The sequence below is a fragment of the Sapajus apella genome, unplaced genomic scaffold (genome assembly GCF_009761245.1).
Source record: "Sapajus apella isolate SASKATOON/1434 unplaced genomic scaffold, GSC_monkey_1.0 scaffold94, whole genome shotgun sequence".
Lineage (NCBI taxonomy): Eukaryota > Metazoa > Chordata > Mammalia > Primates > Cebidae > Sapajus > Sapajus apella.
The window spans coordinates 2,023,041-2,047,291 of NW_022437034.1; the positions used below are offsets into that span (position 1 = coordinate 2,023,041).

Sequence of the window (24,251 nt, forward strand, 5' to 3'; positions counted from 1 at the left end):
AAAAAAAAAAAAAAAAAAAAAAAAAAAAAAAAAAAAAAGCATTTATTTTGCACTGTGGCTGTGACTTTTGCAGTTTGAGATGTGACAGTAAAACTAGCATGAACTTCTTCCTTCTTCACAATTTCACAGACAGAAGATCTTAGTAATCTCCATGTACAATGTTTTTTTCTTTCCTTGTTAAGCTGAAAACTTTCACCTTTTCAGTTAAAAGAAGCACGTGACAGCTTCTCGTTGGCACAGCTGCATCATCAGTATCACTACTCTTGCATCTTGGGGCCATTACTCAGTAAAGTAAGAGTCACTTGAACACAAGCAAGACTGCATAGCTGATCTGATAACTCAGATGGTTACTGACTGACTAATGGGTGGGTGGTGTAGACAGCATAGGCATGCTGGACAAAGGGATCATTCATGTCCCAGGCAGGATGGATTGGGACAGTGTGAGATTTTGTCACACTACACTGAACGGCATGCAACTGAAAACATGAATTGCTTATTTCTGAAGTTTTCTATGTAATATTATTGGGCTGTGATTGACCATGGGTAACTGAAACCACAGAAAGCAAAACCATGGATAAGGTGAAACTACTGTATCTAGAATAGTCTATGATATTATATATTAAATACATCATAAATAATACACTTGCTATTATGATATGTTTTATAGTATAAACTATTTTAAAATAGAGAATTACATATTGAAAATCTAAATATAAAATATAAAGCCACATATTTAATGGATATATAAAATATTTCAAGAAGGCAGCGTATAGTATGATAAACACCCTCCCACTCCATCTTAACAGTTTCCCACGTTGTCTCACCCCAGTACACAACCGTAGTTGACTGTAACACCTCCGTGTGAGTGAGAAATTTGAGTGCAGGTTTTACATCTGTAGCTTTTTAAGTCCCAGAGCTGCTCCTGCCTCCTCACAGAACCCTGCAGTGGCTACTGAGCGCCCTCTGGATAGGCCAGACGCCCTCACAGGGTCTTTCAAGGTTTGTGAGATTGGATCCCTGCCCACATCTCCCCACCAGTCTCTCAGGCTCTGGCCCCTGTTTTGTTTGTTCCACCAGGCATGTGGCTATCTCTGTCTGGGAGACGTTCTCACCTCCTCTTCCCCTCGCTCACTCCTAGTTATCCTTCAGGCCTTGGCTGAAATGGCACTTCCTCCAGGAAGCACTTTCTGACAGTTCCAACATGGCTGTGGCTACCGCCCTCCAGCACCATGCCTGCTCCGGGCCCAGCATGTCAGCTCCCTCTCCCCCAGAGATTGACTGACCCCTTGTCTGTGACCCTCACTGTTTGGTGAGCTCTGGCACAGGGACTGGCCTGGTAGGGTCACCTCTGCACCCCCTGTGTCCATCACAGAGCTTTTTTTTTTTTTTTTTTGAGACGTAGTCTCGCTCTGTCGCCCAGGCTGGAGTGTAGTGGTGCAATCTCAGCTCACTCAGCCTCAGCCTCCCAGGTTGAAGCGATTCTTCTGCCTCAGCCTCCCAAGTAGCTGGGAGTATAGGCATATGCCACCACGCCTGGCTAAGTTTTTGTATTTTTAGTAGAGACAGAGTTTCACTGAGTTAGCCAGGATGGTCTCGATCTCCTGACCTCGTGATCTGCCCACCTCTGCCTCCCAAAGTGCTGGGATTACAGGTGTGAGACATTGTACCCAGCTCATCACATAGCTTTTAACAAGTTGGTAGGCACGTCACCCCTACTTGTTACATGTTAAACTCGAGCTGGAAGGTGGCACAGGAGGTGTCCTGGGGGATGGGGGGCCCTGAATGGGTAGAGCCTGCTGGGGGAGGCTCAGCTAGTCCTAGCACTGGCCCAGTTGGTCCGTTTGGAAAGACTGGAAACATCCTGGTTTCCCACCTAGTAACCATTCACTTCCTTCCCCTCTTTCTGATAGAAAGCCGACTTTGCTCATCCTCCTGGCCTATAGTGGTCCCTTCTAACCCACAGGATGTGGACAAGAAGGGTGACTCTTGAGGGTGACTCTGCCACAGGGGGTCCCTGAAGTCTCACCTCATTCTTCAAAGGGGACACAGGAATGTGGGGAATTCTGTAGGACAAACGTTTTGGTTTTCTCAACTAAAAAAAAGAAGTTGGGGAGGGGAAACGAGGGAAACTGTTTAGATGAGGAGTTAATAGACTTTTTTCTTCCAAATGCCAACCAGTAAATATTTTAGTCTTCATGGGTCATACTGTCTCGATAGCAACAGCTCAACTCTGCCTCTGTAGCAGGAATGAACCACAGAACACAGAAACAAGCGGAGGTGGCTGCATCCCGTGAGGCTGATTTACAAAACCATGTGCGGGCTCACTGGGCCCTGAGTGTAGCTGGCCCATCTATGGTATAGATGAAAAGAGACTTCTGAGGTATATTAGGCCAATGAGATGTATGGACTTTGCTTGGGTGCTGACTTGGACAAACCAAGACTTTTATTTTTTTTGAGACAGAGTCTTGCTGTGTCATCCACGGCTGGAGTGCAGTGGCGGGATCTCCACTCGTTGTAACCTCTGCTTTCCAGGTTCAAGCAATTCTCCTGCCTCAGCCTCCCAAGTAGGTAGAATTGCAGGGATTACAGGTATCTGCCAGCACATCTGGCTAGTTTTGTGTTTTTAGTAGAGACCATGTTGGCCAGGCTGGTCTTGAACTCTTGGTCTCAAGCAATCCACCTGCCTCGGCCTCCCAAAGTGCTGGGAATTACAGACGTGAACCACTGCACTTGGTCCAAACCAAGTCTTAAAAACCAAACAAGACAAAAATGTTTGTGACAGTTGGGGAAATTTGAACAATGATCAGGTGCAAGATGATTTTAAGGAATTATTGTTAATTTTGCTAGATGTGACAAAGACATGGTTTTCATTGTTGTTGATGTTATTTTGATTTTATTTTTAAAGAAGAGAGAGCTTTTATCTGCTAGCTGCTGATACTAAATGGGAGATAATGTGGGGGGTTTGCTTTAAAATAAGGTGAAACCCTGTCTCTACTAAAAATACAAAACTAGCTGGGAGTGGTGGCACGTACCTGTAATCCCAGCTACTTGGGAGGCTGAGGGCAAGAGAATGGCTTGAACCCAGGAGGTGGAGGTTGCAGTGAGCTGAGATTGCACCATTGCATTCCAGCTTGGGCAACAGAGCAAGACTGTCAAAAAAAGGAAGAAAGAAAGAAGGAAAGAGAAAAGGAGAGAAAGAAAGAAAAAGAAAGAAAGAAAGAAAGAGAAAGAAGGAAAGAAAGAAAGAAAAAATCCGTATAAGGAAATGTTTAAAGAGGAGAGACAAGGAAGAACTCCCTCTTCTGCTGCCCCTGGTCCCCATTGCATCTGGTGAATATGTGGTGCCTGCAGCTAATGCAGTCATTTTACAAGAGGGGATGAGCTTGAGGATGAGACGAATCTCCAAGCATGACAGAGTGGAAGAGGAAGGGACTGGGATGCTGAAAGATTCTGTCAGGCTGCCAAATGAACCAGGTCCAGAACTGGCCTGCTTCAGGATTCCTTTTTATATGAGATAATAAATTAATCCATAGTTAATGTGTTTGGTGACATGCAACCCAAAGCCCCCTAACTAGTCTAAAGAAAGGAACAGTATGGAGGTCTGGCCCCTCTTTGCTGCAGGATGTCACCCATGGCATTTAAGAGGATGTTAAGATTGGAAGAAAAGCTGGTAAGAAACATGTCCTGGACAAATCTCTCTGAGTCCTTCCATTATACCATTGGGACACCAGGATATGGGGGAGATCACTGCTTTCTGCCTTACTCTGTAGAACCCCAGAGGGCCAATGTCAAGGGCCACACTGGACTTTGCTTAGGAGGAGGCTGATGTTGCAATCATAGACCTATACTTTTAGAAGAGGGAATGGCAGAAACAGAACTCCCAAAGGACAGCTGGCCTTTCTGGAATCTTTCCTTACAAAGGCAAGGAGACCTCCTCTCCCTGCACTCCCCAACACGCAGTAACCACAACCACACAACGTCTACACACAGGGCACAAACAGCATTGTTTCTAACTGATCTCATGGTTCAGCCGGTCTCAGGGGCATCAGCTGTTCTGTAATGCATGACAAATCACTGTGGTTAACTTAACCCATCCTTGTCTCCTAGCTACGGTCATCAAACACTTGCCAAAAAATGTGCAGAGGGAATGCTGGGGAAACAAAGGAGAGGGGTGATGTGGAGAAGGTCACAAGGCACGCCCCCTCTCCCACACATCTGGAGGCTTCTGGAGCTCTGCCAGGCTCCTGGAGGTCAGATGCAGCGCCAGCTCAGGCTTTGGAGACTGGGGATGGGAGATGGAGGTGGCAGCCTTGAATTAGGAGTAAGTCACAGATCCTCAGTGAGTGAGTTTGCTGTCAGTCTTCATTTGGCCATGTTTTCTTTTTCTTTTCTGAGACTCGGTCTCACGCTGTCATCCAGGCTGAAGTGCAGTGAAGTGATCATGGCTTACTGCAGTTTCGACCTCCTTGGGCTCAGGTGATCCTCTCACCTCAGCCTCCAAGCAGCTGGGACTACACGTACACCACCATGCCTGGCTAATTTTGTATTTTTTGTAGAGACAGAGTTTTTCCATGTTGCCCAGGAAAGTCTTGAACGCCTGGGCTCAAGTGATCCACTGGCCTTTGCTTCCCAAAGTGCTGGGATTAAAGGGGTGAGCCATTGCTCCCAGCCTGGCCCCACTTTTCAAGGCTTTGTTTAGAACAGTGATTCTTAAATTTGAGTATGCATCAGAGTTCCCCGGAAGACTGGTGAAAACAGATTGCTGGGCCCCTTCCCCAGAGTTTCTGGTTGAGTAGGTCTGGGGTGAGGCCTGAGAATGTGCATGTCTAACAAACTTTCAAGCGATGCTGATTCTGCTGTGCAGGGGGACCCTGATTTGAGAACCACTGGGTTAGAGCTGCTATGCATGACTGTGGCTGTCAGGTAGCAGCAGGAAGACTGAAACTCTTCTTCCTCTTCCTTCCCTTTGTGCTGAGGTAGGAACTAACAATGAATGACCAATGCCATGGTCCTGGGCAGGGGGAGTCAATAGCACCGATGCTCTATGATCACTGTGAATCAGGAACCAGGAGACATGAGGTGTTATCCTGCCCTCAGTGATCTTTCTGTATGATGCTGCAAAGTCACCTCTGCTCTCTGGGTCTCAGTTTGCCCCTCTGTACAATAGGCAGGTGGTGTTTTTCTGTATGTGTTGTCATTTCCACCGCCAAAAAGATTTATAAACTAAGGAGGCCGGGCGTGGTGGCTTGCACCTGTAATCCTAGCACTTTGAGAGGCTGAGGCAGGTGGATCACCTGAGGTCAGGAGTTCAAGACCAGCCTGACCAACATGGTGAAACCACATCTTTACTAAAAATATAAAAATTAGCCAGGTGTGGTGGCCCATGCCTGGAATCCTGGCTACTCGGGAGGCTGAGGCAGGAGAATCACCTGAACCCGGGAGGGAGAGGTTGCAGTGAGCTGAGCTTGTACCATTGCACTCCAGCCTGGGCAACAAGAGCAAAATTCTGTCTCCAAAAAAAAAAAAAAAAAAAAAAAAAAAACGATAATAGTAATAAACAAGGAAAACAAAATGAACTAGGTAATCTCCAAGAAGGTGGAGGTGGGAGAATCTCTTGGCAGCGGCACCATGTGTCTGGAAGCCTGGGAGCTAGAATCTGACTTGGGTTTGAATACAGCTCTGTTATTTACCATGTGTGAGTGCTGTGAGCACTGGGGAAGCTGCCCAACCTGGCAGAGCCTTGGCCTCCTCTTCTCTGTAAGTGGGGATGAGGATGCCGGCCTTGCAAGGTTGTTGTGGAGTGGAGGTAAATGTATAAAGGGCCTGACCAACAAATATTAGGTATGATGGTTGTTTTTGTTATTTTTGATATCAGCAACTCAGAAAGGCAACTTGTCTCCTGCATCCGTGCCTGACTGTGGAGCCTGGTGATCTTTGTGTTGATGGCCACTCAGAACTTCTGAGCGTGTATCCCAAGTACTCCCCTGGAATGATTATTCTGGGAAATGCTTGACTTCCCAAATTTTCCATGAACTGTTCCTTCTCCAACTTCTGTTCATTTGATTATTAATTTAACTAATATTTATTGAGGGCCTCCTGTGTGCCCAAAAGAGGGTAGCCACTGGGGATACAATGAGGAGAGAACCCCAAATGTGGTCCCTGTTTCCTGTGAAGCTCACGGTCTGGGGGAAGCAGATGTTAATCTGTGAATCACAGAGAATCAGGAGATGATAATCATGATGGCATTTGATAATCACCATGCCAATGGCTGGAAGAAACCATGAAAAGACAGAAAGGAAGGTGGCAACTCTGGTTCCCAGAAGTTCTCCGCCCATTCCCAGAAAAGACATGAATATTCCTCCCCTTGTTTTTAATGCTCAGTGTCTTCATTAAAGATGCCCTGTATTTATGACTTCCCGGCACTCACAAGCTGAGCAGTTGATTTGTGAGCCGAGCTCCCACTTCTCAATTCCACAGTCATCAAATGAAGCCCATACTGCTTGATGTCACTGTCAGTTTTGCATACTGACTTTTTGGCACTGAACAGAGAAAGACCTCTTTGTTTTGAGAGGACCAGCTTTGTCAGTAACGGAGGCAGGAAGGTGGCCGCAGGGAATCTGATCTTTGTTCCAAGAGGAACCGAGCCTTTGGAGGTTTAATAGCAGAGAGGGTCACGTGATGGCTCAAACATCTCCTCTGGGTGTAGTTGGAGGAGCGATCCCAGGGGCCAGAGAGGAGTGGGGATGTCTGTCAGGACAAACCTACAGCAGTGTCCAGAGAAGGGCTGCTGGTGGCCTGGTGGGAGAGAGGGTTGCCTTTGAAATGGAAAGAAGTTACTGTATTTGGAGGATCAGTCAACTCCACAGGACTTGGAGGGGATTGATGTTGTGGGTGAGAGGGATGACTAGGGTGGGCTAGCTGTCTGGTGTCCTAACTGGCTGTCCAGGGTGGATAGTGATGGCTTTCACTGAGCTAGGGTGGAACTCCTCCAGAGCATTTCAGAGCCCTGCTGGTCACTTGCCACACCATGGGTTAGAAGACAAGGACACTCTTTCTGTGTTTCAGGGTCCTCACCTCCTCCAGGTGTTGATAAAACAGGTAAACACTTAGCACAGCAGCCGGTACTCAACAAATGATAGCTGCCCGCTGGGCCCCCTGCCTCCGGGTCAGTCTCGGGGAGCTGTTGGCCTCTTGCTGCAGAGACTCGTCACAAGCTGACACTCTTACTTCCTTGTGAGGACATCTGGGACTCTCTCTGAGGTGGGGATATTTTGTCTCAACCTTGCACCTCCTCACCTTTGTCTTGGAAGATGGAACAAGAAGGGAAGAGAGCTGGCGCTCAGCAGAGGTTGTGCGTTTACAGGTGAGGGAGCAGGTGCCTTGGATCTGAAGCCGGGGGAACTGGCCCTCCTCTAAACTAGCTGCGTGACCAGAGGCCAGTCTCTTTTCCTCTCCAGACCTTTTTACCTAACTGTAAAATGGGGTGGGGCACAAGACTGGAGACTGCCTCCAAACCCCTTTACCTCCAGATCTCTGCATTTTTGTCTATGCTCAAAGCAACATGGGTGGAGGCTGGGACCCCCCTCCTCCTCAGGGTCAAATCCTCGGCATTTCCCAAGCCCCAGCCCACTTACTCCATCTGTTTCAAACTTTTGTCACAGTCACCTTTTGGGGATAGACATCTTCACTTTGTCTTTCTGGCCTACCTGTCACAGGAGCCTTCCATGGGCTCTAGCTAGACCAGCCTTTTCTCCTCCTGTCTGGGAAACTCACTCATGGCAGGCTGCCCCTTCCTGCCTGGGCTGATGCCATTCCCAACCAGGAAAATTTCTTCCTCTCGGTCTCCCCTGTGGAAGCCTCAGCTTGGATCTATGGCAGTGAAATCTTCCTCTAAGCCCCTCCTTCCCGGAGTCCCCAGACTCCCTGGGGTCCCCTGGTGACTTTGCATGTTCATCAAGAGCACATTTCTCTACTCCTTCCTTATCCGGTTTTCAGGCTTTCTCATGCCCATATCAGGTTTTTCAATTGGTTGCTGGCTTCATTCAGCCGGCACAGATTTTCTGCATCCCTCTGCCCCAGGACCATTGACTGAAAGTGTTGTGTTAGGTGTTGGGGAGCCACTAGCCAGAGAAACACCCAAGCCATTCTCTCCTATGCGAAGTCTCAAGGCGAGACCCTGGAGAACCCAGACCTTGACTTCCTAGGAGGGTCCCCAGCTTACACGTGGGGATTTCTTTGCTTTGGTCCTGTTCATCTCCAGATCTGGGGCCACCCTGCCGTCTCCCCACCTTCTGGCCCAGACTCTGAGCTATGCCCCCATATCCCCTCTTCCTAACAAAGGCCTCCTCAGTGGAAGAGAGCTTGGACACATAGTACTTGCCAATAAAAGCAACCATTGTAGCCCCAGGGAAGGCGGTGGGGGTAGAGAAACAGGGTGAGGTTTTGCTTTCTGCTTGCCAAGGCTGGCTCCAGGGAAGGCCCCAGCCCACAACTGGTGAGACAGGCCTCTGGGGCCCCAGTGCGACCTGCCCTTCTTGACTTGCTCTCCTTGAGGCAGGAAGAAGGAGGTGGAATGGAGCTGGGGCCCCTGAGTTTTCCAGGGGAATTTCTCTGAGATGTCCCCACAGCAGAAAAGGAGCAATCCTTATGCCATGACTTTTTCCTTCTGTCCCGCAGGGTCCCCACTCTGCAGCTTGGAAAACTGAGACCCTGAGAAGGGAAGCAATTTTATCCTGAGATCATTCGGTGGGTTTGCAGAGGGCCAGATCTGAAAAGCTCCAGCTTGGTCATCTCCCAGCCTCTCCTCTCTCTCTCTCTCTCTCTCTCTCTCTCACACACACACACACACACACACACACACACACACACACTCTGACCTTCTCACTTTCTTGCTCCATCAGCCCTCACACATAGAATGCTGTCTGGATCTGTCTGGACCTTGATTTTGTACTTTTTTTTTTTTTTTTTTTTTTGAGACAGGGTATTGCTCTGTCACCCAGGCTGGAGTGCAGTGGCATGATCTCGGCTCATTGCAGCCTAAACCTCTCAGGCTCAAGCGACGCTTCTGCCTCAGCCTCCCAAAGTGCTGGGACTACAGGAGTGAGCCACTCTACCCAGTCAAGAGGCATCTTAAAAGACCAGAAAGAGGAGAAAGAGGAATTCTTTGCTTCCCTAATTTAATGTAGATCAATTTGGTTGTGCCATTTCCAAATATCTGGATGCTCTGATGTGGCTTAGAATGCTTGGAATATAATATACTTTAGCTTTCTGAACCTGCTTCTTAAATGCAGTGGTCCTCCAAAACTGGCATCATTTCCAAGATTCTTTATTCCATGGTTATTTTAAAAAATCTCCTTCCCCTAACTCCCATGGATTGTTTGAAATATAGTTTATTTGCAAATTATTAGTTACATATTTACAGAGCAAAGCAAGAGCATGGATCTTCCGTTGGGTTGTTTGTGCCGACTCCTGACCTGGTCTCAACACCATTGCCAAGACCAGCATCTGCTCTCTTCTCAGACTCTTGCTTCTTTCCACCTTGGGCTGCCGTAGTTGCTACTGGTGTCAGACATGGAAGCAGAGGGCAGTTATCACGTATTGAGCATCTATTATGTGGTATAGCTAACACTCATTTCACAGATCAGGCGACTGAGGTTCAGAGCTAGGATTTCAGTCAGGGCTGTCTGACTGTGAAGCCAGGATTCTCTCCTTACCGTCTCAAACCTGCTCTTGGCTAGCACACAGGTCAGTCGTGCACCCTGGGCTGGAGTCTGGAAAATGGGTAGATCCAAGGGGTCGATGGTTAGTGAGGGTATCAAGACCGTAGTGAAAGAAAGAGGGAGTCTCTCTCTACCAGGAAGCTCACTGTCCACCACACCCCCAAATGCAGCCGGACACCCCTTCGGCCTCCTGGCTCTGGAACAGAAACAGCGAGCTGGCACTGCGGCCGTAGAAAGCGGATTCGGGCCACCACTCCGGGGCGCCCAGGCGTCTGAGGGGACAATCGTCCCGTGCGCCAGGAGCCCCTGCTCCGGCTCCGCGTGGCACTTCCTATCCGCGCCGCAGGCAGCTGCACTCCCCAGCCACGTGCCCCGCCCCCGGGAGCCGGGCGCCCCAGCTCCGACCCGCGCCCGGCCCCGCCCCGCCGGGTGTGCCCACCCCCGGCCCGCCCCGCCGCCCCCTTGCCCGGCTCCCGCGGAGTCCCGGAGCGTCACTGCGCGGGCGGGCTGACCGACCCGCCGGCAGTTGGCACCGGGGACGCTGGCGCGTCAGCGGCTCCGCTCTCCCGCCGGCAGCCTCGCGCGCCCGGAACCAGCGGTCCAGGCGGCGGCGCCGCGCGGGGAACCCGGAGCCCGCGGGAGGGAGGCGCTAGGCAGGGAGGCGGCGGCGGCGGCGGCGGCGGGAGCGGTCCGGTGCTCCGACAGCCCTGGGCGCACCCTAGCCTCGCCGCCCTCAGATTGGGACTTGGCGCTCGGGCGCTCGCCTGTCCCGCGTCCCAGCGCGGCCACATGGCTCCGCTCCGCGCGCTGCTGTCCTGCCTGCTGCCCTTGCACTGCGCGCTCTGCGCCGCCACGGGCAGTTGGACCCCAGGTGCGTGCGGGTTGGGGGCGCGGGGGCCTGTGGGGTCCGGGGTGCACGCGGTCAGGGTGGCCCAAGGCTGCCTCAGCCACCTGGGCAGGGTTCCAGCGGGTGGGAGGCAGTGTGCACACTCTGGGCTGAACTGCTCTCTTTTCTTCCTCTGTGCCACGGCACTGTCCAGTGATTTCTCTCCCTCTCTGGCCCTAGAAGTAGACAGAGACCCCAGGAGAGAATCTGGGAGCATCGAGTCTCTTCTTAGGAGCCGCATATCTGTCTCTTTGTCTCTCTGTGTTTCTTCTCTCCTCCCCCCAATCTGTTCAATCTGTTTCCCTGTCCTGTATGTCTTTCTCTTTCAGTGTCTTCTCTGTCTCCAACTTGTGTGAACATGGGTGCAAGGTGTGTGTGTGTGTGTGTGTGTGTGTGTGTGTGTGTGTGAGAGAGAGAGAGAGAGAGAGAGAGAGAGAGAGAGAGAGAGAGAGGAGAGAGAGAGACACTGTTACATATCCAGATAAGGCTAACAGGTGATTGCTTCCTGCTGCAGAGCACGCGGGATGCCACTCACACTCCTGCAAAGAAACACACTCACATCCTTCCACTGCCCCCAACACAGCATTGTCAAATGCTGCAGACACAGTCCTCTCATGTACAGCCCAGTTACACTCCAGTCCTGCCCTGCAGCATGGGTTACCTTCCTGGTGGCTCTGAACATGGGGAGGAGTCTCTGGTCATTTCCAGGCAGGGTGCCTGCTTGTCTGTGAGCCTTATTCATGTGCCAGAGTGGGTCCCCTCTTAACAGCAGTCTTGGGGGTCCTCTGCTATAATGGATGAAACTAGAGCTGTGGGCATGGGGGCATTTCAGGAAACACCATTTTCTGTGTTTTATCAGTGACTTGAACTGGGGAGACGAGAGGTAAAGTTGTGTGGAAATGAAAATTCCTCCCAAACTCGCATTCATGAATCACCAGGCCTGGAAGCCAGGGAGCTGTCATTCCTGCCCAGCCTGGCTGCGCTCGAGGAGCGCTCTGTGAGGATGGGCCTGCTGGCATGTGGCCCAGAGCATGGGGCCATGACCTAACACTTATTCAGCCCAAGTGGGCAGGTCACCCCCTGTGTCTCCTTTTATTTTTGAAGATCTATAATCATCCAGCTTGGGGCTGGGCCATACAGAAATCTCAGCAGCCACAGTGCTACTTTAAGAAATTTTGTTTCTAACCTTGGAAAAATAGAGAACCGTGCATTCCCTCCCTCCCCTCTGCAGCCCCACCTTCTCCTTGACATGTGCCCACGGTCCCCTGGTTTTCTAGGTGTGTTTGTTTTGCCAGCTGTGTTCTCAGAAGCTTGGGGAGAGGGCTCTATCCCAGCCTGGGCTGGTGACTTCAGCACACTGGGGAGTTTGGGCAGATCTGGCTTTCCCTTTATTTGCCCTGTTGGCTTTTGGGGAATTTTAGTCCTTTTCTGGGCAGAGCAAGGTTGGAAGTCTTGCTGCTAGTGACAGGACTCTGTCTGGTATCATTTGTCTTCTTCCACTAAGTTTAGAAAGGACCTGGGGGCTACAGGGAGTGATATTCCCACAAAGTACTCAATCACCCTTTATCCAAGTGTAGGAATCCTGGAGCTCAGGAAGCAATGGATGGAAAATGTATGAACTTGAGCTAAGGGGCCCATCTAAGGGTGACATTCAGCGTTCCTATTTCTCATCTCTCCCTGCCCTCAAGGGATTCCAGACTTCCCCTTACCTCTGCACCAACTGCATTGAAGTGACTCTTTGTTTACCTCCAACAGAACTGCACCTCTCTGGAAAGCTCAGTGACTATGGTGTGACAGTGCCCTGCAGCACAGACTTTCGGGGACGCTTCCTCTCCCACGTGGTGTCTGGCCCAGCAGCAGCCTCTGCAGGGAGCATGGTAGTGGACATGCCACCCACACTACCGCGACGCTCCAGTCACCTCCGGGTGGCTCGCAGTCCACCGCATCCAGAAGGAGGGACCCTGTGGCCTGGCAGGGCGGGGCGCCACTCCCTCTACTTCAATGTCACTGTTTTCGGGAAGGAACTGCACCTGCGCCTGCGGCCTAATCGGAGGTTGGTAGTGCCAGGAGCCTCAGTGGAGTGGCAGGAGGATTTTCGGGAGCTGTTCCGGCAGCCCTTACAGCAGGAGTGTGTGTACACTGGAGGTGTCACTGGAATGCCTGGGGCAGCTGTTGCCATCAGCAACTGTGATGGATTGGTAAGGGATGAGACTTCCATTAAGCTGCATCCTCCCCCTCCCGTGCCCTGCTCACGTGGTTCTGAGATCGCTATGGGCATGTTTTGCTGTCTGGGCAAGGCAGGGGCTGTGCTGCCTTCTTGAGGGAGTACCGCCTGCCCCTGCAGGCCACCGGGTTCACGCTCTGCCAGGTGTGAAGTGGCCGAGTTGGGATGGTGCCTGTATTACGTTCACCCCTCGCCCCCCACGGACCCAGCTGGATCACAGGCTGTTTGGCTGGTGTCTCTGAGTACCGAGAAACACCAGGGTAAGGAAGCCAGGCTCTGGAGTCTGACTGCTGGGGTTGGAATTGTGGCTGAGCCGCTGCCTAGCTGTGAGGATCTGGATGAGTTAACCTCTCTGTGGCTCTTTCCCTTATTTATTTTGTACATATTTACTGTTCTAGGTGCTGGTAGTGCCTGAGGCAGACGTGGCCCCTGCTCTCCTGGAGCTATCCCACTGGTGTTAATGATGTGGCCCACTTCCCTGGGCAGTGCACTGGGGGCTGCCCCTGCCTGGCTCCTGGCGTGGGCATAGTTAGTGGCTGCCATTATGTCCTGTAACATTGTAATGTCGTGTCCTTCCTCCTCTCCTCCCTGTCTCTCCTCCCAGAGCCAGCCTACTCTTTCCTGGCTGCTTTATGTGGTCCCTCTCCTAGGACCCCCACTGCTTCCCAGAGGCTGGGAGTGCCTTTGCTAGTTGGCTCCACATTGCAAGCCAGAAAGCCACGGGGTGGGCTGTCTTTCCCGCCCCCACCTGGGGCTGGCTGTCAGTCCATCCCCTCGATGTTCCCCCTCACTGTGGCAGGCCCTCGTGAGCTGGCATAGCAGCCTCAGGGTCCTGCTGGGTGGCTCTTCCCTGCCGCAGCGACTCAGGTAGGAGCTGATGGGTCCCAAGAAGAGGACTGCTTGCCCCTCTGCCCTTCAGCTTTGAGACTCAACAAATTTGAAGTGGGGAGGGGTTGGGGTTCCCTCCTCACTGGCAGGGTGGGGAGCACTTGTCACCATTGTCCCATGTGTAGGAGATGTCTTTTCTGCTGATTTCGCAGCTGCCTCTATCTAGGCCAGTGCTTTCCACCTTTTATCATGATGAACCCCCTAATGTCTTAGACATTTCACCCCTAATCATCAGTCCACCGCACCATGAGTTTTTTCTTTTAGAGGCAGATTCTCACTATGTTGCCCAGGCTGGAGTGTAGTGGCTGTTCACAGGCACAAGCTTAGGGTACTGCAGCCTCTAACTCCTGGCCTCCAGCAGTCCTCCTGCCTCCATGTCCCAGGAGCTGGGGCTATAGGTGGATGTCACTGTGCCTGGTTTCCTCATGCAGTTTTAATACCACAGATGTACTGAATACCTGCTTATACACTGTATATCTATCTGTGCTTTATGTATTCAAAGGTGTAACTTTTTGCCTTCCCCAGAATTAATTTTCACCCCATTGAAGGTGATAGGGCCCTCATGGAGAGGGCTTATCTACACGGTAGTTGGTTATCATCGTTAAGCAAGGGCTAGAATCACCTGAGCACCTTGTCAGGGGCACAGAATCTGTCTCGTGGAGGAGGGACCAGGATCTGACCATTACCAAACTCTCCAGGTGATCTGATGCAGGAGTTCCTGAGAGCAGACTTTGAGGAAACAGATGGTCAGGTCAGCTGGGGGAGTCTAAGGCCTTTTCAGGTTTCTGGGGTGAGCCTCCGCCACCAGCCCGCTCTGGCTCTGCGGCTCTGTGCCACTGGGGCCCTCGGTCACCCTGCTGGCTAGAGGTAAACCGTGGCCACAACTTTTGGTTGAAAATCCCAAGTGATGTTAGGAATCATCCAGGGATGATAATAAGTAACCCCTACCTGCTTTGCATCCTGAAACCCTCCCTTGTCATTGAACCAGCTTAGCGGCCCATTGACAAGTAGTGGTCACACTAGGTGCCACAAGGACCAGGGCCACGATGGACCCTGAGCTAGCACTCCTGAAGCATGATCACATGGCTGCATAGCATAGCGTAGGTGGTGACAAGCCACCATGCTCTGGTTTTGTGGGCTGGCTGATGGTGGGGGTGGGGCTGTTCAGTGGGCTTGGGGCTGGGCATTCCTCAGAGGCTGTTGCTGATTTTTGGTGGCCTCTGAGTAAGTTATCATTAGCTGTGTGACCCTGGGCAAGCCACCCTCCATTTCTGAGCTTTACTCTTCTCATTTGTCCAAAGAGGGGCTGCACTTGACGTTCCATGGAAGATGGGAATCGATTCTGTGTGGCATTTGCTGAAGCAAGGTCGGGTCTCAGACGCTGTCCAGGCACAGGCTTCTGGAGGCTTGCGGTGTAGCTGGTATAGCACTGAGGCTCCAGGAAGTGCCTGGCCTGGGTCCCCCTCCCCTTGGTGAGGGGCAGAAATGGACTTCACTGGGCTGACCTTCAGGCTGGATCACAACATGTATCCTGACTGTTTCCAGAGGCCAATCCTGAAGTCCAGTATCTGGACGCCTCCCGCTCCAGGCCCTGGGAGTGGTACTCCCTGACTGCCTGTCCACTGGGGCTGCCAGCACAGAGGTCACTCCAGGCTGAGATTTCTTGACTTTCAGCCCACTCCGGGAAACAGCCCTGTGTCCCATGACAGCAAGGGGCTGTGTCACAGTGATCCAGCTGAGCTCACCTTTGGAACTCAAAGGTCATGGTGTAGCATTTCTGATAAGATTGAACTCTGCATCTCTACGTGGTCTCTGGATTTTAATCCAATATTCTCTAACATCTGAAATGCCAAAGTCATTCATTTCAAAAAATATGTACTGAGTGCTGACCATGGACAAGGTCGCTGGGGAGATCGTAAGAAAATGAAAGTGACACAGATAATGACAGCAACAATGAGTCCTTTCTGTGGCCAGACATGTATGTGCTTACTTAACTCCATCCATTTGTAGATGAGGAAACTGAGTCATAGGCAGAGATACGAAGATAATACAGATAGCTTCCATTAGCACGGGACTTTATCGTTTACAAAGCTCTTTTGCTTCCTTGAATCTTGTGAAGTGTGTGTGCAGATATTGTTATTACTCCTGCTTTGCAGAGAGTCAGGTCCCTGCCCTCGAGGAATGTGGGTGCCATGCAGGGGGGAACCCACAAATAGTTTTAGCATTCACTTGGTTTTCTAGACTACCGTGGGGATGGGTACTCAGTAAATGGGAGTGATTGTTTTCTTTGATGTCAGTGAAAGTGACATTTGCACTAGATCTTGAAGGATGAGTAGAAGTTTGCTGGGGCCAGAGGGTGGGGAGGGCCCTCTGGGCAGAGGGAAGAGCTTGAGCAGGCTGGTGATGGTTAGACAGAGGAAGGAGCACCATGCCAGGTGGGGCTGTGGAGTGGACCCTAAGGACACGCTGGGCAGGGGGTGCTTGGTCTGACCTAGAAATAAGGGCAGAATGGAAGAGAGGGTCTGGGGCAGGGATGGGGCAGCCTGCTCTCTGGAAGAGGCTGGGCTGGGAGTTGAGAGATGTGGCTGTGTGACTCTAAGCAAGCTGCCCCCTTCTCTGGGCCTCAGTTGCCTCCTGGGTGTGTTGAGAAAGCTGGAATGGGTAAGTTCAGACCCCTTCCAGCTCTGGCACTGGTGCTTTGTGGCATGGGGCTGACCTTGCTGGAGTTTGGAGCCAGGCCCCTGTAAACCTGTAGTTGACAGCTCCCTCCTACGTTGCAGACATGCCTCACACTAGGGTATGGGATACTTTATTTTACTTCCCAGCCACTGTCCTGGAGGGCCTTGTATGTGTCCTAGCTGTGGGAGGGGAAAGAGAAAGATCCAGGAATGAAAAGCCAGGACCCTTGCCCTGGAGGAGTTCGTAGGCTAATGGGCACCCAGACATAAAAGCAAACTTGAGAACCCTGTGAGAGGCAGCAGGAGAAGGACCCATTTAGTTTGGTTAGGGTGTCTAGGTTAGGGCATCCCAGAGGAGGTGGCATTTGCTCAAGACTGTTCAGACATTATAAACCTGAAAGATAGTGCCCGTCCCCTGACCAGCAGAGAGAATGACTGACCCAGCCAGTCTTGAGGATGTTCAAGGGCAGGGAATAAGGGGTGTGGGGGCGGGGCCTGGTCCTGCCTGTGAAGTGTTTCCTCTGGGGTAGTGGGCAGCTAGCCTGTGATGCTGTTAGACCTAAGGGTCCCAGACTGGGAATGTGTCCAGGTGTCAGCAGTGACCTGATGGGCTACTCTTCAGAGCGACTAACACTCTGTAGCTGGGAGAAACATGGGCTGGGGACCAGTTATTTTTGGATCCTGGAGAGGTTGTGGGGTACAAGGATGGGGTCAGCAGATTGGCGTCCCTGCTTCTCAGTGGGGCTGCATGCTCACAGTACCCTTCTAGAATCCAGGCCACCAGCCCCCTGAAGGGTTGCCTCTCCTATAGTCATCCCTGCCTCCCCAGGCCCTGGGCCCTGATAACCTGCACTGGGGCGACGGGGGCTTGGCCACACCGTGTTTCCCCCTGTGCCTTCAGTGCCTCTATGAGTCAGGGCCTGGTGTGGAAGCAGCCACATGTGTAAGATTTGTCGCCATCTGGTTCTGTTCTCCACTCTCTGCAGATCTTGCATTTTTGATGGGTTATGCTGAGTAGACCCTGGCAGGTGGTTTTGGGAGGGGCAGGGGAGGCTGCCTCCCAGCTGGAATGCTCACCACTGAACAAGTCACAGAAGCTCTTGGAGCACCTCCCTTTTGTCTTTAAAATGGGTCTACAATGTGGGGTGGGGCTGGGGAGTTGAGAACTTCAGGGTAAGGGGCTTCTTTATGGGAGGCTGAAAATGTTCTAAAATTGTGGCCGTGGTTAAGCAATTCTGTGAATATACTAAAAACAATTACATTATGCACTTTAAGTAGGTGGATTATACGATATGTCATATCTCAATAAACCTGTTACCAAAAGCACCTGGCCTATGGAAGGGCCCCATCACAGGTGGTGTTCGTAATTCCAAGGAGCTAGTCTAGGCTGGGGGAAAGAGCAGGATGCGTTCACTCTGGTACAGACCAGCTGTGGGACCTTGAGCTTGCGTCTTCGTCTCCCTGTGCTTAGATTCCTCATCTGTGGGGAGGGCAGAGGAACAGCTGTCTATGGGGTTGTTCAGAGGATTAAATGAGATAAGGCAAAGTGCAGGGCCTTAAAAAATGGAGATTATTCAGTGATAATCACTGAAATAATCTTGATTACTTTTTTTCTTTTTTTGAGCCCATGCCTGGGCTGGAGTGCAGTGGCATGATCTCTGCTCACTGCAACCTCCACCTCCTGGATTCAAGTGATTCTCCTGTCTCAGCCTCCTGAGTAGCCGGGCATACACCACCACGCCCAGCTAATTTTTGTATTTTTAATAGAGTCGGAGCTTCACCATGTTGGCCACACTGGTCTTGAATTCCTGACCTCAGCCTTGGCTGATCCACCTGCTTCAGCCTCCCACAGTGCTGAGGTTACAGGCGTGAGCCACCACACTCAGCCAGTCATGATTACTTTTTAACAGTAATTATCAATAATGATAAATATTACAAATATCATCAGAGTCCTTTTATTGCAATGATATGTAAGATCATTAGTGTTATCTGACTGGCCCTTGTCCAGGTCCTGGGGATGCAGGGATGAAACTCCACCCTCTGCCCCATACTCCAGAGGCCCACGGTTTAAAGGGAAGGCTGAACTGCACAGTAGACAGCAGTAAAAGGCAACACAGGCCACACTAAGCTTCAGTGATTTGTGCGGATACAGAGAAGCATAGTGCACACCATGGGTGGCTTGGAGGTGAGTACCGAGAAGGAGGGGTTATCAGGGAACGCTTCCAGGGTAGGGGACATTTGGGTTGGGTTTTAAAGGATCAGTAGGAGTTTTCAAAGCCACAGAGTGGGAACTGTAGTCATTCTGTAGGGAAGGAAATCCTGTGTGTCTGCAGGATTCAGGAAATGGCAAGTCATTCCAGCTCTCCATGGGAGAGGGGGAATGGTGAAAATGTAATTGGAAAATGTCTGCCTCACCACGGAGCTTGGCCTTACCCCTGGTGTCATGGGGAGCCACAGAGGTTTTTAAACAGGAGTCACATTCATGTTTGGGAAAGACACTCATCCTTCTAGCTCGATACTGGTGCACAGCAGATTTGTCTGTGGCTCGTTTGCCTCTGGTGCCAAACAACTGTCCTTGCCCCAGGGGCTGCTCTTGGCTGGCTAGGTGAGTGAGTAGGCGTCCTGGTGGCTCCTTGGGAAGCCCCGGGTCAGCTCCATATTCCACCCTGTTTTGGAGGTGTGGAGTGTGGAGGCTTGGAGTCTCCCCTGTGAGCGACCCCTTCCAGACACCCAGCTGGCTTGTCCCCTTACATCTTGACCTGCAGGCCTCCTGCCCTCACATGTGTGTGTCTAGAGACCCAGGGAAGGGCAGGGGGCACCAGAGCCTTGTGTCTGGCCCCACATTGGTGCAGGCCTTGCTGCCTTGCTGACCTGCCACCCCAGCCTCAGGGGCTCCAGCTCGCAGGCTGCTGTCCCCGCCCCTGCCCCGTCCAGGCCGGCCTGCTCTTGCCTCACTTTCCAGCACCCTGCCTTTGCTGTGCTGTTCACACCTTCCCTGTCCCCTCACTTGATGTATCTCTCGTTTCAACTACCAGTTCCTAGAAATCAGAGACTGTCTTAACCTGTGCATTTCCCTGAGCACTGAGCACAGGGCTGGGCCCCTGGGTTGGAGGAGCAGGAGGTGAAATTTCAGATGCACCAGGAGTAAGTAAGTAACCGAAGAAGGAGAAGAGGACTGGGTAGTCATAGAGATGGTGGGATTGTGGCAAACGGGAGAGGACCCGCCCTCTCCAGTGCCACCCTGGTATTGTAAGAGCTTTGAGTATTTTAGGAGAAATGGGAAATATGGATTTTTAGGTAGTGTTCTAATTCTTAAGCCATTGTATGAACCAAACCTGGCAAGGCTGTTAGCTGGAGGCCTTGTGTTGCTTGTAAGCTCAGCTTCATGTGCTGGGGGTGAGTGTGACTCTGGAATCAGACTGCCTGAGTTGAAATCCCAGCTCTGTCTCTTACACGCCATGACCCTGGGCAGTTACCTCACCTCTGTGTGGCTCAGTTTCCCCATCTGTAAAATGGGGATAATAGTAATCACTTCATAGAGTTGTCATGTATGTAAAGGGCTGAGCGCAGTCCCCGGTCACTCAGCTGTTGCTATTAAATGGTGTGGATTACTGGTTGGTTGAGTCTACCAGGCCTGAGGGTGGCAGCAGGAAAGAAGTAGTCAAGAGCACCCCATTTTTCTGGCTGCCATTCCCACTGGGCCTTCAGTGGGGCATACAGAGCCCGTGCTGGTCCCGGCTCCCTCAGGCCCCCGTTAGTTTTCTCAGGGTGCACCTCGCTTCTCCCTCAGTTTGCTGCTGGCCTTGAACATTCCTGCCTGTATTTCCTAGAGGCGCAGGGCAGAGTGTGGTGACCTGTGTGTCCCCATGACCCAGCACCGGGCCTGCTGGAGAACCATCTGGGTGAGGAGGCATAAACTCTTGTTTTTGTGTTTTTAACCTTGTTAGATGAGGGGACAGCACCTCTGTCATCCTCTCCGTGGCCGTCCAGCCACCTGTTCCTAGGCCAGAGGTGACCACTGAGGCGCGTACACTGCCATCTGCCCTCCTGCGCCCTGGCAGGCCCTGCAGGCCCGCTGTGTCATGCTGTCCCTGGGCCTCAGAACCCCCCCACCGAAGGTGCTCACGCAGTCACTCCCGTGGGCCGAGGGGGCATGCAGGGGAAACCTGTTTTTCTCCCTGCCCTTAGCACTCCCTTCACAAGCAAGTCTGCTTTGAGGGGGGACACCCTCTCTGAGAGTGTGAGATGGTTTCTCATGTGTGCTACTTAGATTACCCGGTTTCCTGGGAAATACTGGGTTCCTTTTGGCAATTCATGTTTGCAGCACGCAAACAAGAAAGAGACTCTTTGGAGAGAAAGGGAGATTTCTCCTGACCCGCCGGCCAGGGTGATTGTGGGTCTTCAGTGTGGAAAGAGGAAGTCGCTGCTTCCTGATTGTGGCAATCTGAGGGCCTGGGGGACGCAGAGGGGCTGTGGCCCACATGGGAGTGTCTTGACCCCAGCGACATCCCAGGAGGTGGGCAGCACAGGCTCCGCTGGGGAAATAGGCAGGGTGGAGAAACTGAGTGACTATCAGTTCTCATTCCTGTGTAACAAATCAGTCTAAACCTTGGAACTGAAAATAACATTGTGTCCTTCCTCACAACTCTTGTAGGTTGGCTGGGCAGTTCCTCCCCTGCTTGCTCCTGGCCTACTCAACGTGGTTGTGTTCTGCTGGAGGGTGGACTGGGGTGGAGGGTGGATTGGGGTGGAGGGTGGACTGGGCTGGAGGGCCCAAGCTGGCCTCTTTTACATGACCAGCATGGTGCTGGCTATGGGCCGGGTGGCCTCAGTTCTCTCAGTGGCCAGTCATCCTCCAGTCGGCAATCTCAGGGTAGCATTCCACAAGGGGGAAGGTGGAAGCTGGAAGACCCCTTGAGGCTTAGCCTTGGAAGTTGCATGTGTTAGTTCGTCCTTGCACTGCTGAAAAGAAATAACTGAGGCTGGGTAATTTAGAAAGAAAGAAGGTTTAATCTGCTCACAGTTCTGCAGGCTGTGCAGGAAGCATAGTGGCTTCCGCTACTGGGGAGGCCTCAGGAAGCTTCCAATCATGGTGGAAGGCAAAGGGGAGCTCACATGCAGGGAGCAGGAGCAGGAGAGAGAGGAGGGGGTTGCTACGCACTTTTAAACAACCAGCTCTCACTCACTGTCACCAGATCAGCACCAGGAGGATGGTGCTAAACCATTCATGGGAAACAGCGTCTGCGACTCAGTCACCCCCAGTAGGCCCCACCTCCAACATTAGGGATTGCAGTTTGAAATGAGATTTGGTGGGGACACAGATCCAAACCATATCATGGCATAAGGTCACTTCTGCACATTCTGCTGGTCAAAGCGAGCCATAAAGCTGGACAAGTTTCCCAGAGTGGGGAAATGGACTCTTTCTCTTGAGGGAAGAGGTGGCCAAGTCTCATTGTAAAGAGACCGTGCACAGAAGCAGGAGGATCCATTGCAGCCATCTTTGCAAACATTCTTCTGTATTGCCCCTAGGCAAGTGATTTAACATCTCTGAGCCTCAGTTTATGCATCTGTAAAGTGGGTGTCCCTACCTCATAGCTCTGCAGGTTATAAATTACACACTTAAAGTGCTGCCACAGTGCTCGGAACAATAAAAGTTAGCATTTCTTCTTCTTCTTGCTGATGTCTTAGATTGTATAAGGAAACTAAGGCAGGATCCACAGCAGGTTTATCTCCAGCCCTCTGGGGGCCCATGCCAGGGCTCTTCCCCCTGCTTTCCAGAGGCCCTGCCTGTCTGGGCCGCCGTCTGTCTGAGTGGAGGCCCAGGGCCTGGGTCCTGGGTCCTGGGTGGTTTTCCAGTCCTCCAGCCTGTCTGATCTTGCAGTCTTACCTCCCTTGTCTCCTGATGGCCATGCCTGACTGTCTGCCTTGGATTAATAACTTATTTATGATATGGAATAAAAGCCAGACATCACCTCACTGTGGCTCCTCCAGAGCAGAGCCGGCCTCCCATTCCAGCGAGGGCTGGTTTTGTTTTTCTTCCTCTATGTCTTCAGGCACTGGCTGGAGGGAGGGTGGCCTGGGGCTCAGCCGGCTGGTAAGAGTGATGGGGGCTGTGCTTGCCTCTCCCTCTGCCTCCCAGCCCCAGGGTGGTACAGGCCCAGGGTGGGCTCTCAGTGAGGGCCCAGGAGATTCCACATCCCCAGGCACTGCAGTGGAAAGTTCCCAAACCGTCCACCAGGCCCAGCATTCCATTTGCAGCGCGTGGGGATTGCCCCGCTTTCATTGCCCTAAAAACAACAGTGATGATATTTACATGCTGCTTCATCCTTAGCAGCACTAAGGAGCTCCCTGTCAACAGAAGCTCAGGCGCCTGCAGAGACCCTTGTGTTATGAAAATCTGCATGGATCCCAGCTCAGCGTAATTTCCACCACTCACCCTGACTTTGGCCTGGGCTGGAGATGGCTGTGGCTGGGAGAGGCTTTGGGGGCCTCTAGCTCCCTCTTCATTTTCCAGCAGAGGAAGCCAAGGCTTGGTGGAGGGCAGGGGAAGGAGATCCAGGGTCATGTAGCAGCAGGTGAGTGTCAGGTGTCAGGGCCCATGGGGTCCAGGGTTCTTGACTCCCAGGCAATGTTCTACCGCAGTTCAAGGCAGCCTCTCCTGTCGGTGGAAAGACCACGTGTATGTGAACAGAGACTCCAGGTCGTAAACTGTGTGCTGTCCCGTGATATGGTAGCCGTGGCAACAGCTTCAGAATGATGAATTCTAAAAGTGATTGGTCTAATGGTGGTGGGGGGTGGAGAGGCCTGGGGGTACTGAGCGGAGGTGTTTATGAGGCGCCCACTGTGAGGGGGAGGGCTGCTCAGCTTCTGCGTGTCCTTGTCTTCCCTGAAACTGGGAGGCCAACTAAGAAAAACAGATGTCAGTGGCCCAGTTAGTGGGATTTGATGCTCAGACGGAACCTTCTGGTGTTTCTCAGACTCAAGTCACCAGTGCTGCTGTTTTATCCATTTTCAAAATATTGGAGGGAGAGCGGACTGCTGTTATGTACACATTACTTGTCATGGAACATTTAAAAACCCTGCAGTCTAATTTTCTTCTGCTTTCAGTAATACGGCTGATGGGGCAGAAGAACAGGCCCCTTTTTGGAGAAATGTCTGAGTTAAGATCATTTGTTAGGACCAGGTGGTTCTGAATTCAAACTCTGTTGCCAGCGGGTGGCTGAAGGCCTTTGTCAGCGTTTGCTTTTAAGCCAGCCACATATTTACACCTTTGGTCTGTCCAGAAACAGCCTGCCACTTTCTCCTCCAAGCCACTCCCGCCCCCCAGGCAGAGGTTCAGAGCTACCCCACGAGGCTGGCAGGGGCCCACACTCTATGAGTTAGCTCCTCCAGCCCAAAGAGGCCTGTGTTCCACAGCCTGGCCGACCGCTGGCCGGCGATCATGCCTTTGAGCCTTTGCCACTTCATAATTCATAGTCCCCAGTAGGGAGATGCTAGGTAAAAGACGCCATCGCCTAATCCATGGCCACAATTGTGGGGAGGCAGATCTCTCACAAGGGTGGTATACACAAGGTAGTTTGTTTTAACACCTGTAACTAAGGATGCTTGTTTGGCATGGCTTCGTTCCAAAGTCAGTTGCATGGCACGAACCAGTTCATCCTCCTGAAGCTCATGTCTAGAAGAGGGACAGAGCTATGTGGATGAGAATAGAGCATCTGCCAAGAGCCACTGCCACGAAGCACAGAGGAGGGAGCAGTGATGGGTGGCATTTGAGCTGGGTGGGAGGGGCATTCCCCGTGGGGTGCACAGCGGGGCGAAGGCACGGAGGCCTGTGGGAACACGTGTGGTTCTGGTAC

At 51.9% G+C, this 24,251-nt stretch overlaps 1 protein-coding gene across 7 annotated transcripts in view; it reads left to right on the top strand.

The window, feature by feature from the left end:
• The window catches only part of ADAMTS14 (ADAM metallopeptidase with thrombospondin type 1 motif 14), a 129,998-nt gene that overhangs the window by 35,640 nt on the left and 70,107 nt on the right, over positions 1–24,251 (top strand). For 2 of the 7 annotated variants that reach the window (XM_032256249.1, XM_032256252.1), the window contains exon 1: positions 11,059–12,803. In XM_032256249.1, coding sequence (XP_032112140.1) covers positions 12,216–12,803 — 588 coding nt within the window. In that variant the 5' untranslated portion in view covers positions 11,059–12,215. Of the gene's footprint in view, positions 1–10,196; positions 10,591–11,058; positions 12,804–24,251 lie in introns of those variants that run through there. The other 5 variants (XM_032256248.1, XM_032256250.1, XM_032256253.1 and 2 more) reach the window with 4 other exon arrangements.